Source organism: Dipodomys spectabilis, unplaced genomic scaffold (genome assembly GCF_019054845.1).
Source record: "Dipodomys spectabilis isolate Male_0828 unplaced genomic scaffold, ASM1905484v1 ptg000023l, whole genome shotgun sequence".
Taxonomy (NCBI): domain Eukaryota; kingdom Metazoa; phylum Chordata; class Mammalia; order Rodentia; family Heteromyidae; genus Dipodomys; species Dipodomys spectabilis.
Genome location: NW_024870700.1, coordinates 980930 through 994419, shown reverse-complemented (window position 1 = coordinate 994419; position 13490 = coordinate 980930). Strand labels below are relative to the sequence as shown.

General features: G+C 42.5%; 1 protein-coding gene across 1 annotated transcript in view; it reads left to right on the top strand.

The window, feature by feature from the left end:
- Ncapd3 (non-SMC condensin II complex subunit D3) overlaps nt 1-13490 on the top strand; it is a 56022-nt gene that overhangs the window by 38016 nt on the left and 4516 nt on the right. Inside the window, exons 24-32 of the mRNA XM_042674916.1 lie at nt 532-611; nt 3797-3934; nt 4283-4416; nt 4890-5089; nt 7786-7896; nt 9670-9852; nt 10470-10642; nt 10857-10996; nt 11815-11886. Coding sequence (XP_042530850.1) covers nt 532-611; nt 3797-3934; nt 4283-4416; nt 4890-5089; nt 7786-7896; nt 9670-9852; nt 10470-10642; nt 10857-10996; nt 11815-11886 — 1231 coding nt within the window. The remainder of the gene's footprint in view (nt 1-531; nt 612-3796; nt 3935-4282; nt 4417-4889; nt 5090-7785; nt 7897-9669; nt 9853-10469; nt 10643-10856; nt 10997-11814; nt 11887-13490) is intronic.

Sequence of the window (13490 nt, the reverse complement as noted above, 5' to 3'; positions counted from 1 at the left end):
AAGACATATGAAGTTCCACTTTTACAAATAAATACCCTGGACAAAAAAGCACACAAGCTTCAGTTCTGTTACTCTTCTTGACCTTGAACAAATCCACATTTCTCAGACTTCTTCTTTTGTCAAAATAAGGATAATACTTTTGCTGGGCTGTTTCACATCCTTGTTCTGAGAGTTCAGTGAGGGATTTTGGTGCATGAAAGAATCTAGCCTCATGTATGTGCTGTGTTTCTAACACAGAGGCACCTGTGGCTCTGTCCTGTAAACGCCATATATGCTTTGAGCCATTTTCCTAAGATTTGATGACATCTTACCCACTTACTATTCCTCCACATCTCTTTGCACTGTCAAGTGGAGAAGAGGTTTCAAGATGGTGGGCAGTGAGTTGCTACCCAACTGAGCTCATTTGTCCTAGATAGACCAGAAGCCAGCAGGAGTAATGTCACACAAAGTAGATGAGTGGTTCTGTGACTAAATGCACCTAAGGATTCTATATTAGATTCATCCTGAAATATGTTGGTTTCTCTTTCACAGGAGGAGTTTGTGAAATGGAAGGGCCCTCTGTTCTTTCACTTTGTCAGCACGCTGATCGATTCACAGCCAGATGTTGCCAGGTAAATCTGTCTCTCACATGTCCCATGGCTGGACAGTATCCCTCATTCTGGTGTACACTAGATTCTTTTCTTCAGTTTGATCTACAATCAGTTATTTGAGATTTAGGGAGCTTTTGATAGTTGCCAGAAAAAGGAGCCAACTTTTACGGTACTGAACTATACAACAGATGTTCATATTTAAGTTAAAAATAAAACAAAACCTGGCTAGATCCATCCAGATGATCGCAGTGTTGACTATATTTGCTAATGTTATTTGTCTCCCCGAAAGAGTAATAAAGAACTATTCATGCCTTTGTCATACCAAACTGTACAGGATAGAAGCCATTGACTGTTGACTTGATTATATCTATTTCTAGGCCACCCCCCACTTAAAAAAATGTTATTTTTGATAAAGAGTTCCAAATTTATTTTAAGTCCAGAAATTATAAGGAAGAAATTTTAGGAATGAAGATAATTGCAGTGTGAATTTGAACATACAAATTACAAGGCTCCTTATAAAGAGGTGTGAGATATATAACTTTGCCAATTCCTTCCTTCCTTCCTTCCTTCCTTCCTTCTTTCCTTCCTTCCTTCCTTCCTTCCTTCCTTCCTTCCTTCCTTCCTTCCTTCCTTCCTTCCTTCCTTCCTTCCTCCCTCCCTCCCTCCCTTCCTTCCTTCCTTTCTCCCTCCTCCCTCCCTCCCTCCCTTCCTCCCTTCCTCTCTCTCTCCCTCCCTTCTTTTCTTCCTTATTTTTTTCTGGTAGCACTGGGGATTGAACTAAGGGCTTCATATATGCTAGTCACTCACCATTTGAGGTATGCCCCCGCCCGCCAAGACCTTTTGTTTTTGAGACAGTCTTGCTATCTTTGCCTGCTAGTCTGAACTCACGATCTTCCTGCCTCTAGCTCCCAAGTAACTGGGGTCACAAGCATGTACCACAATGTACAGCTTCTTTTTGTTTGGTTTTGGTTTGTTCGTTTGGCAGTACTAGGGCTTGAACTCAATATCGCGCATTTGCTTAGTTTGCTTGCTTGGCTGGTGCTCTACCCCTTGAGCCATGCCTCTGAACCTGCTTTTTACTGGTATGTTAGGGTTAGAATCTCTTGGTCTTTGATGCCCAGGCAAGCTTTCAACTGAGATTGACAGCCTCCTGAATAGCTAAGATTTACAGGTGTGAGCTACCAGAGCCTGGCCCTGGTATTTTTTTTTTTTATGACCCATTTTTAAGGGTTAAGAAATAGTCTGATAGAATTTGCTACCTTAGATTATATTGTATGAATAATTCTTTTTAAAGCAAGTGTGCAATTGGAAAATAGAATGTTGAATGCCATGGAAAAAGCTACCACAGTGAGGAGAAAGTCTTTATAGAGTTCATTAACTATAAATAGCATAGAATAATGAGTCCCTCTGGTTCTAAAAATGGTCACCAATAATTTACTCTGAGTTCCATTGGAAGAATTTCTGCTGAGTTTTCTTTGGGTGTAATTTCCTAAGGAAGAACATTTCACATAACAACACATGGTAGAAGGTTAACATTCTAATTAATATGTCTAGATCCAGAAGAAAACGCTAGGACTGTCTGGTTTTCTTTTTCTTTGTATAGCTGGGCAAAGGAAGCAATAGTTGTGTGGCTCCCTCCTCCCTTTGCAGTGCTCCTTAGCACTGTCTGCTGACTGCTGTCTATGCAGTGTACAGATGGAGCTGAGTGTTCAAAGTGCATGAGCTGTTCTAGACAATAACGTAGGATAGAAGATGGACTGTGTAGCTCGTATTTCTTTGTTTTCCTGTTTTTTATGAGCTTATTCATGGGCATGTTTAAAAAACAAGGCAATAGCTTTGTTTAACCTTATTTAAATACTATACAGTGTGTACATGTTTTGAAACATTTCATGGCACAATAAAAGTATACACTGTATACAGTGTTGATGTTTCTCTGTTAATTAGAAATTCTAAGTTAAAATGCATTACAACAAATATATTAAGCACTTGTCAATGTGTAAAATATATGTAGAATTTGAATATAGATATTATCAATTATAGATATTATCAATCAGAAAGAAATGAGGACAGATACGAAGATAACTTACACTATAGTAGGATTTATCAGTGCTTCTTGTAGCCTTTTACACACACAGACACACAAGCGCGCGTGCACTTTTAAGCCTCTCAGTTTTATCACTGCATTCTGGGTTTATTTAAATCATAGTTCAAATGTAGGCCAGGATTTTCCACTTTGGAAACCTGGTGAACTGTAATTTAAGTCTGGTCTCTGATTGTTTAGGCCAAAGGCCAGGTCTGTCTGCTTTGATTAATAGTAATTTTTCCATACTAAATGCCAGTGTAGATCTTACAGAGACTAGTGGTAGAACTGAATTTACTTGTGGTCCAATGGGATTTCTTGAAGTGGTTTCTTTTTTGCATGAATATATATTGGAGGGCAGTGCTGTGGATCAAACTCAGAGTCTTGTGCATTGAAGGCAAGTGCTCTACCATTGTGCTAAACTCCAAGGCTATGCAACATTTTTAGTTGTTTCTGATAACCCCAAATTTGGGGGAAACAAAGTTGCATGACATATTTCCTCCTCTGCCCACTAGGTGGGGACCTTGTAGTCCAGTAAACACAGAGTGAAATCCAAGTACAAATAGTCGTAAGTTAGCAATTACTGCAGAAGTATAAAAAGCAGATATAAGTGTTCAATGCAAGAAAGTGACTAATATAAAGTGCAACTAAGAAAGAGAAGGAAGCCAGCTGCTGGTGACACATGCCTATAACCCTGGCTACTCGGGAGGCTGAGATATGAGGATCATGGTTCTAAGCCAGCCCAACCAGGAAAGCTCATGAGATTTATTTCCAATTAGGGGCCAAAATAAAATAAAATGGAAGTGGAGCTGTGGCTCAAGTAGTAGAGAACTATCCTTGAGCACAAAGCTTAGGCCCTGAGGTCAAGCCCCAGGACTAGCACAAAAAAAAAAAAAAGGGAAAGAAAAAGAAACAAGTCAAAAAGGAAAGAAAAGAAAAAGAAAGAAAAGGAAGAAAACACAAAGATGATTAGTTTGCGAAGGAAGGAAGTACCCAACTACCTAGGTAGCTTTAGAATCTTTTAGCCTTGCTTACCATTCTTTGTGCTTCACGGCAGTGCTTACATATTTGTAGAGACCATGCAAACAACAAGCGTGTTTCCTACTTTTTTCTCTCCACTTTGCAGTTTGGGGGAGTTTTGCCTGGCTCACTTGCTACTGAAGAGGAACCCTGTCATGTTCTTCCAGCACTTTATTGAGTGTATATTCCACTTCAACAACTATGAGAAGCATGAGAAGTATAACAAATTTCCCCAGTCCGAGAGGTCAGTGGAGTGGCCGGGGTGGATGGTCTCTTGGTAAGAGGTAAGGGGAGGTTTGGGAGGTGCTGGCTGTTCAGACAGAGAGGTAGGAAATGTCTGGCTGGTCTTGTGCAGAGCTTGGACCACTGACTGTCATCTGGATATTTTGCTTGGTACTTGTTACCTTCTTTGGCAGGACAGTTTAGGAAAATTCACCTGTGAGGCTAGGGTCCTGAAGGAATTATATGTCCAGGAAGACATTGGAATCCCAGTGTCCTTTGCACTTAGCCTTGCAGATGCTGGTACAATGTTGTGCTGAACCCTTGACACCTACACCCACTTGTGTGGTAAAACCATTGTGCTCTGCCACAGAGAGAAGCGGCTGTTCTCACTGAAGGGAAAGACCAACAAGGGGAGGCGAATGAGAATCTACAAGTTTCTTCTAGAACACTTCACAGATGAGCAGCGATTCAATATCACTTCAAAAATCTGCCTTAGTATTCTGGGTAGGCCTCATGGTGGTGTTGGTGGGGGAGATAGTGGCAAATATGTGTTTAAAAATAAAATACAGGCCAGGTACCCGTGGCTCACACCTCTGATCCTAACTACTGAGGAGGCTGAGATCTGAGGGTCATGGTTCAAAGCCAGCCTGGGCAGGAAAGTCCATGAGACTCCAAGTAAAAAGCCAGAAGTGATGCTGTGGCTCATGTGGTATAGTACTAGCCTTCAGGGACAGTGTCCAGGCCCAGAGTTCAAGCCCCAGGACTGGCAAAAAAAAAAATAATTGATAAAATAAAACACAGGTCTGTACCATGTAGGCCCTGGTTCTTCAGGAACACCCATGTTTCTGGCATGTGCCATCAGCTGTGCCCCAGACAGACCCCACTGCAGGTTGCTGTCCCAGACAGCCAGTAAGCCTGTGAACTGCCCTCCCCCTCTGGCCTAACATGTTCCTTAGATCTCCTGTGCTTTCTCTCAGCATGCTTCGCCGATGGCATCTTACCGCTCGATATGGAGGCCAGTGAATTGCTTTCAGACACATTTGATGTTCTCAGCTCAAAGGAGATCAAGCTTCTGGCAATGAGAGCTAAACCATGCAAAGATCTCCTTTTGGAAGAAGATGACATGGCTTTGGCAAATGTGGTCATGCAGGAAGCCCAGATAAAGCTCATCTCACAGGTGCGTGTGGGCTCATCCCACAGACTGCTCATGTGCATACTGGGTGGTGTCCCTGGGTCCTGGGCTTGTTCTTACCAGTGGTTTTAACCAGTGCCTAGGTAGCAATCTGCAAGTCTATTTCTAGCCCCAGCTCCTCTTATAAGACAGAGTTCCCTTCCACTTGTCTGTCTTCGTGAGCCACAAGTGTCTCAAGGTTCCTCTGTCAAAGCTGACTTAGTCATCACTTTCTGCCTCTTCTGCCATTAGATAACAAATTGCCACAATGATCTCTTGGATAATTTGTGCCACAGCAGAACAAGTGTCTAGGATTCTAAGCACATTCTTTGTTTGACCTGAAGTATCAGATTTAAAATTGAATGGCTGTTCAAGAGCCTCATTACCAGCCCTCTCCAGGCCCTATAGGGATAGCTGGTATGTTTCCAACCTGATCCCTAAAGGTTCTGTTTTTTTGTTTTTGTTTTTTGCTAGTCCTGGGGCTTGAACTCTGGGCCTGGGCTCTGTCCCTGAGCTTCTTTTGCTCAAAATGAGTGCTCTACCAGTTGAACTTTTGTGAGTAGTTTATTGGAGATAAGAATCTCATGGACTTTTCCTGCCTGGGCTGCTTTCGAACTGTGATCCTCAGATCTCAGCTTCCTGAGTAGCTAGGATTACAGGCATGATCCATCCATCCACTGGCGCCTGGCTCCTGAAGGCTTTTGATCCTAAAGGAGTCTGGTGTCATCCATTTTGTCAGGAGATCCTGTCTGTTTATCTGAAAGATCCATCTCTCTCTTGGATTTCCACTGCTTCTGACTTGTTAAGTCTATGTCATGTCTAGTTGTTCCCATAGCACCCTTTCTGTCTCTAGTTTCCTTGTCGTGCAGGCTATGTGCCATTTGCTGCCCAAACAGTCTTGTTTTTTGTTTGTTTGTGACAAGATGCTCATTATGTAGCCTCGTTTGGGCTTGAACTCATGATCCTCCACATCAACCTTCCAAGTGCTGTAATGATAGGCAACATCACTATGTCAAGCTTTAGAACAATGTTTTTAAAATACAAATGTGATCATAAAATAGAATAGAGGCAGATTGACTGTGAAGGGCAGCAGGAGACTTTTCTGGTGGATTATAGGTGATTTGTGGTATTTGCTACTCAGCATGTTGTTGTGTCAGTTCACGGAACTCTTCTCTTGGTGATAAATAAGGGGGTAAATTTATTTTATGGATGATATTTGTGTGGTATCGTGCCATTTCTGAATAAAATACTAATTCTCCTCCAGGATACAATCTTAATGTGCTGGTACTTACCCCATCCCTTTCCTTCTTCTTTGCTTATGATCACCTTGGTTCTCAGCCCTGAAGTGGTAGGCTGTATTCTCTCCTGTTCTACACCTTTTACACCTCCGCCCCCATTCCCATATATTCTAAGTTCTATCTTCTCAGAAAGCCTCTTACCACTATTCTTGTCTGCCTGCTTCCTTCGTAGACACCCTTCCCTCACAGACAAGTTCCAGTTCCTCTTGCCACCCAGTATAATTTATCCCTACACACACTGTGGTCTAGAAGCAATCTGAATTTGTTGCATTTCTGAGGTCTTGATAGTACTTGAGGGAATTCATTTAGGCCATTTCTAAAGACTTCCTAAACTAGCATCTGTTGATGTCTGTATTTAAGTGAATTGTTTATTTTTTGGCCTCCTGTTACAGGGACTGAGAAGACCCTTTACAAATGAGGTGTTATATAAGCAAGAAAAATACTATTAGCTTGGAGAAGAACAAGAGTACAGGTTCAGAAAGATAAATCTTACATATGTGAGATGCTATAATGAATGATTTTTAATTCTTAAGAAACTTATTGCTGAATAGATGGGTGAGTGATCATTTAAATCAAGGCTAGCACAAATTCTCAGTCCTCCTGCCTCTGTTCCCTACAGGCTGGGGTTAGAAGCAAGTGGTACCATACCTAGCTCATACCACTTTTTAAAATGTGTGCACAGTTATAAAAAAAAAACACACTCACGTGTGCACTTGCCACACATGTACATGTGTGTATATGTGTATGTGTATGTGTGTGTGCAGCTGGCTGCCATCATACTTAGCCTTTTTTTTTTTGCCAGTCCTGGGGCTTGAACTCGGGGCCAATACATTGTCCCTGAGCTGCTTTTGCTCAAGACTAGCACTCTACCACCTGAGCAATGGCTCCACTTCTGGCTTTTTCTGTGTATGCGGAACTGAGGAATGGAACCCAGGGCTTCGTGCATGCTAGGCAAGCACTCTAACACTACGCCACGTTCCCAGCCCATGCTTATCCATTTTTATAGTACTGTCATCTCATCTTCAGATTACAAAATACCTCTGCACAGCCCGAGTAGGACTGAATGTAGACCAGAGTTAAGAGTCCAGAAGATCTTGTGTGGAGATTTTGAGCTTTTTGTCGTTATTCAACGTATTTCTTACTCCTTTTTCTCATTTAGAATGTGTGAGTAGTATTTCTCTGTAGCCTATATTATAAACCTTCTGAATGTTTGCCTGTAATGCTTAGGATGACTTTAGAAGAAAAGCCTTCGGTACAATACATTCCCAGTGTCATAATCAAACACCAGAAATCAACTGTTACAAGATGCTACACTGTCTGTGCTACAAGAATGGGATGAAGGACAAGCTTTTGTCTTTTAGAAGTTTGTACATCTAAAACATGCTTCTGTTTGTGTTACTACAGGTTCAAAAGAGGAATTTCATAGAAAACATTATTCCAATTATCATCTCCCTGAAGACTGTGCTGGAGAAAAAAAAGATCCCAGCTTTACGAGAACTCATGAACTATCTCAGGGTAAGTGATAAGTTTGCCTTTTGGGGTTGCATCTCTTCCCCAAATTCATTACTTAGGATTTCCTGCCAGTGTAGGCAGACAATGAGTGGTAAGAGCTCAGAGAGCTATAGAAACCTTTATTACAGTAGTGTGTACAATGCATGTACCAAGCTGGCTTATCTGCAGAGGAGATGGGGTGTTGGGCTAGAGGCACACTGCAGAGGCCTGCCCTTTCCCACCTGCCAAGCATATGTTCATGCCTGTTACATTTGTATGCATTTTAGGATTAGGTTCCATTTCGGTCAAGGAGAAAAAGCAAGTCTTCGTCGTAGTCCACTCTGGTGAAGGAGGAAGGGAAGTCTTTTGTTCTCACTGCTTCAGATGGCCCTGGTTAGGAGTTAACGGTGCCATGGCAGCTGCTGTCCTCTGGCTGGCATTGCTGTTTGTGAAGGGGGTGGGGAAGTAACAGACTGAGCAACACTTTTCAGGGTGAGTCTGCAGGACAGACCTAAGGAAGGCCTCAGATCTTTCATAGAATTGCTCAGAAATAAAAAGCCACAACCATTTCCTTAATTTAGCAGTTATTCTCTGGTAACATTGCATATTTTCCCGTAAAACAAAAACAAAAACAAAAACCCTTTCTCTGAAAAGGCGGCAACAAAATGCCATGGAATATGATCTTCAGGTGACCTTGTACGCTAAGTAAGAAGGGGTTGGGAGGGATGAGCACACTGTATAGAGAAAAATGAGAACTTGTAATTATTTTTATATTTTTTATTGTCCAATCCGTCCAATCAGAGGAGGGCATATAAAATGTTTAGGTCCTCCTGTTTCTACCACACCCCTGAATTTCATTCAGCAGCCTCTTAGCTCTGCAGTAGTGACTGCCGGAGCTGATAGTCTTCCTGTAGTTTTTGTCATGGTTGAACTGCAGTGTAGCTAGTTCTGTTAGGCAGAAAGGGTTCTTTCTCTTAACCCAGAGGTTAAAAGACCCCCTCTAAGGCTTGAACCCAGATGTAATGAAAGATTTTCAATAAAATCAAAAGGCACAAAAATGGGTTTAGGGCCTTAGTTGTGGTTCTCTGGGTCTAGTGGATAAAGCTAGTGTAAGTGAATGAGCAGCTTCCAGGCTGCTCTGCTCCCTGGATCTGCTGTGGGAGCCTGGGCCAGGACCATGTCTTTCTCCCATTGGGTACCTGAGCGATTGCCCCTCACCTGGCAGATAAACAGGAAGCTTCCTATGAGATGGGAACTGTTTGTTAATATCTCACATCATGGTGGACAATGTGAACATCATTAATGTTTCCTTACAATAGGCCATTATGCTAAGTAATCTGCTAATTAATGTAATAGATACTGCCTACTCTCAGTAATGCAAATCTTTGTGTGTGTGTGTGTGTGTGTGTGTGTGTGTGTGTGTGTGTGTGTGTGTGTGCACGTGTTTGCTTGTGTACTAGAGCTTGAACTTGGGGCCTCGACTTGAGCCCTACCTCTACTTTTGGTGGTTAATTGGAGATAAGAGTCTCATGGGCTCTCTGTAACTGGAATTACAGACAGGAGCCATTAGCTTCAGACACATTTTACTGTTGTTATTGTTTGTCAGGTTGTACTGCACTGCTTATTTCTTGTTTTTCTTGTTGAGACAGGGTTTTGCTGAGTAGCCCAGGCTGCCCTGAACCTTGTGATCTTCCTGCCTCTGCCCTCTGTGTGTTAGGATTGCAGTTGGTGCTACCATGCCTGCAAGAGCTTATTTTAGTCAAGAAAACACTTAACGGGTGCTTCTGGGTCTTTCAGGAAGTAATGCAAGATTACCGGGATGAAATCAAGGATTTCTTTGCAGTTGACAAACAACTGGCATCTGAACTTGAGTATGACATGAAGAAATATAACGAGCAGCTGGCCCAGGAACAAGAGCTGGCCAAGCAGGCTGATATGAACAGGGTGCTTGATGGTGGTGATGGGGTCCAAGCTGTGCAGGTAGGAGGAGGTCTGACTTAGGCTGACCAACTGTCCAGTATTTTCGCATGCCAGCTTTCCCAGCATTCTCCCAAACCCACACGTAATCAGAGTTGAATCAGCATTAGACCCCTGGGCATGTGGCTTGCTGGCCGGTTCCATGTTCCCTTGTTACGTGCAATAGACAGAGCAGTGGCTCAAGCTTCTCCTTCCGCAGTCCCTACCGTAGGACATTGTCTGGAAAATTGCAATAATAATGGGAGAAATGCCTAGTGCCAGATGCATACCAGTACCGGACATCTGAGCTGTAATTCCAGGCCACCCACCCCTAAGCCTCCTTTCCTAATGTTTTCGTTCGCTGGGGTCTTTCTCACAGCCACCCTTCTTGAGAGCATATTGTCCCCGGAGGCGTTTCTAGGTCTAGCTGCTGCTCTTGTTAGAAGCACGATGTTCTCACTGCCTGAGAAATCCAGACAGATCTGTTGCACTTAAGCGTGACGAGGACAAATTGGCCACAAGATCTATGTGTGGCAGTTGGCTGATAGTTCTGTGTCGAAGAGAAATGTGTTCTTGCCCAAGACTGGTATAGCTTGTTCATAACATAGGAAGATTCCAATTCCATTCATCTTCTCTAACAGGTTGGTCCTGGCTCAGAAGCAGTGCCAGCTCCTGCTGGCCAAGAAAATGCTGCTGTGCCCCCAGCTGCAAGCTGGCCCTCAATACCTGGATCTAGCACTAGCACGGGTCACACACCATCTTTGCCTCTCACACAAGAAGCTGGGCCTCTGAAGATGTTAATGCCCAGTGCCAGGTAGGGAGCCCATTAGGCAGTGGCAGGCTGGTCTTGCCTCCCGCTATGACACACCCTGTTCATCTTTGCATTGGCTGGAAGTCTCCTCACTCCATACCCCTCCCTTGAAGACTGGAAAGAGGGTGGATGAGCAGCATGTCTCAAAGGATGTGGGCAAGGGCCACATTGTCTTCCTGCTGCCTCTGCAGCATCTGTGGCATGTTATCTCCCACAGGCCCATGTCCCTGAGCACCATTGCCATCCTGAATTCCGTCAAGAAAGCCGTGGAGTCCAAGAATAAACATCGCAGCCAGGGCTCAGGAATTCATCCCTTTACTTTAAAGTTGGAAAGCCCAGAGAAACCAGGCAGCCAGGGTAAGCCTAAAGATTGGTGCCAGACATAGGGAGAGCTCACAGCTGACTAAAAAGAACAAGTCTGCTTGTCATTCCTCTTCAAATGCTTTCTGTTTCCTTATCTCAAGACATCTGACATTAACTGGGGATTTAGGATTGTAGGCGAGAAAACAGTTTGTGGCTCCCTGAAAGATTTTGGAATTGGAGAACATAAAACCACAGTAGTACATGTTTATTCCTCTAATCTTTTTTCTACACACATACACACATATGTGTGTATGTGTGTGTGTGTGTGTTCTGTATACTTATAAAAATGTGATCTTAGTATACATTGTTTTATCACCTGCTTCCCTATGTGATACATAGGGAAAAGTTTTCTTTAATTTTCAAAACTCCTCCCAGTGGTTTTATAGCATTCCATCTTAAAGAAGTACCAAAACTTTTTGATCAGGACCCTATTGAAAGTGCTTTTCAATTTTTTTAGTCTAAATAATGTCACAGTAAATACCCTTGCATGTATAGCCTGTATGTATGGAATCCTTAGAACTATGCCCAGTAGTCAAAGGTCATGAATATTTAGAAAACTTCAGTGTCAAACTAAATTTTCCAGCTTAGAAACACTGGTTTTTATAATTTTCCATTGTTTGCTGAGTTTTATAGTTCAACTTTCTAGAGAAAATTAGTGAGAATGCCCATGTTTTCTGAGGCTTATCACATATTTGCAGTGCATTTTGAACTGGCTCTAAGAAACTTTAACCACTGGGAACTTGAGCTTCGCCATATATGTCCTATGCCTTCTCTTTGATGGTTTTAGTCTTTAATATTGTTTTCCATTTTAGCACCTTCCTACAGCTTGGAGCAAGAGTCTGATGGTGCTATCAAGCAGTTGCGGGCAATCAGTACCCCAGAGAGTAAGTACCCTCTCCTCTGATCACTGTGCATTTGCTGTATTGTAGGAAAACTTTGTTGCAAGATACTGCTTGTAATTGGACAGCAGCTCTCCTGATGCTCAACCAAGTTTTCTTTTTTTAATTGTTATTATAAAGGTGATGTACAGAGGGGTTAGTTATATAAGTCAGGTAATGAGGACATTTCTTTTTAAACAGTATCACCCCTTCCCTCTCTCTCTTTTTTTTCCCTCCCATCTGCCCCCCCCCCCCCCCCACACACACACAAGTTGTATAGTTCATTTTCAACATAGTGTCTAGTGAGGATCACTGCTACATTTGTTCACCCTTGGTCCCACCATTTCTGTCCCGCCCCCTACCTTCCCCCAAACAGATACAATTACAAATAAGACAGAAGGTACAGAAAACAAAAACAGCAACAAAGAAAAAAACTGTTGTTTCCACTCTTGGAATTCATGTTGATTAATATCATTTTATATGACCATATGCACATAGTTATTATATCTTTGTGATTCTCTCCTAAGAATATCCTCCTTGTAGGTCTCACTGTGTGACTGTCTACAGTCTTGTATAATTTTTTTCTGTCCAAATGTATTTTTTGTCTTTTACCATCCAGTGTGTTTGCTTATAGATTTTTAGGTACAGTCTAGTTAGAACAAATGAGGGGAACCACGCAACCTATATTTCTTTGAGTCTGGCTTGCTTTGCTTAATATTATTTTTTCCAAGTCTTTACATTTCCTTACGAATGGTACAATATCATTCTTTCTGATGGAAGAGTAGAATGCCATTGTTTATCTATACCACGTTTTCTTTTTTTGGGGGGAGGGGTCTAGTCGTGGGGCCTAAACTCTGGGCCTGGGCGCTGTCCCTCAGCTCTGCAGCTCAAGGCTAGCGCTCTACCACTTGAGCCACAGCACCACTTCCGGCTTTGTTTTTTTTTCTGCTTATGTGGTACTGAGGGCCTCATGCATGCAAGGCAAGCGCTCTACCACTGAGCCACCTTCCCAGCCCCTATATCACATTTTTTTGACCCATTAGTCCATTGGGGTGGGCCAGTAGTTTTTCTATTAGCTCATTTAAACTTCAAAATGACTTAGAGGATCCTTGTGGGAAGCTGAGGCACATAGATCAAGTCACTAGCCCTACCTGCTACCTCTTGCCATTACAAGAGTACTGGATAGTACTCAGCGAGTCTACCATAGGGAGTAGTCAGAAGTTGGTGCTGACGTGTACCGAGCATGTTTAGACTGGGGGCTCTGGTATGTTGAGATTGATGCTCCAGCTATAGCAAGTGCCTCTGTCTTCTCTGAACCTCAACAGCTGTTTTGTCCAAATGCCCCATTCTTTTCTTTCCTTTCCCAAATAGGAACAAATTAGAAGAGTTGAAAAATTTCCCCTAATTTATAGTTGTTTTAAATCCCATAAGAATCATTATTGAGAAAATTATTCCAAAATGCTTAGAATCAGAAATGTTTCAGATTTCAGATATTTTTGGATTTGGAAGTATTTGCATATACATACTGACAACTCTTCAGGATATGGCCGAAGTCTATACACAGTGAGATTCACTGATGTATCATAGACCCACACACATAACCAGACAGT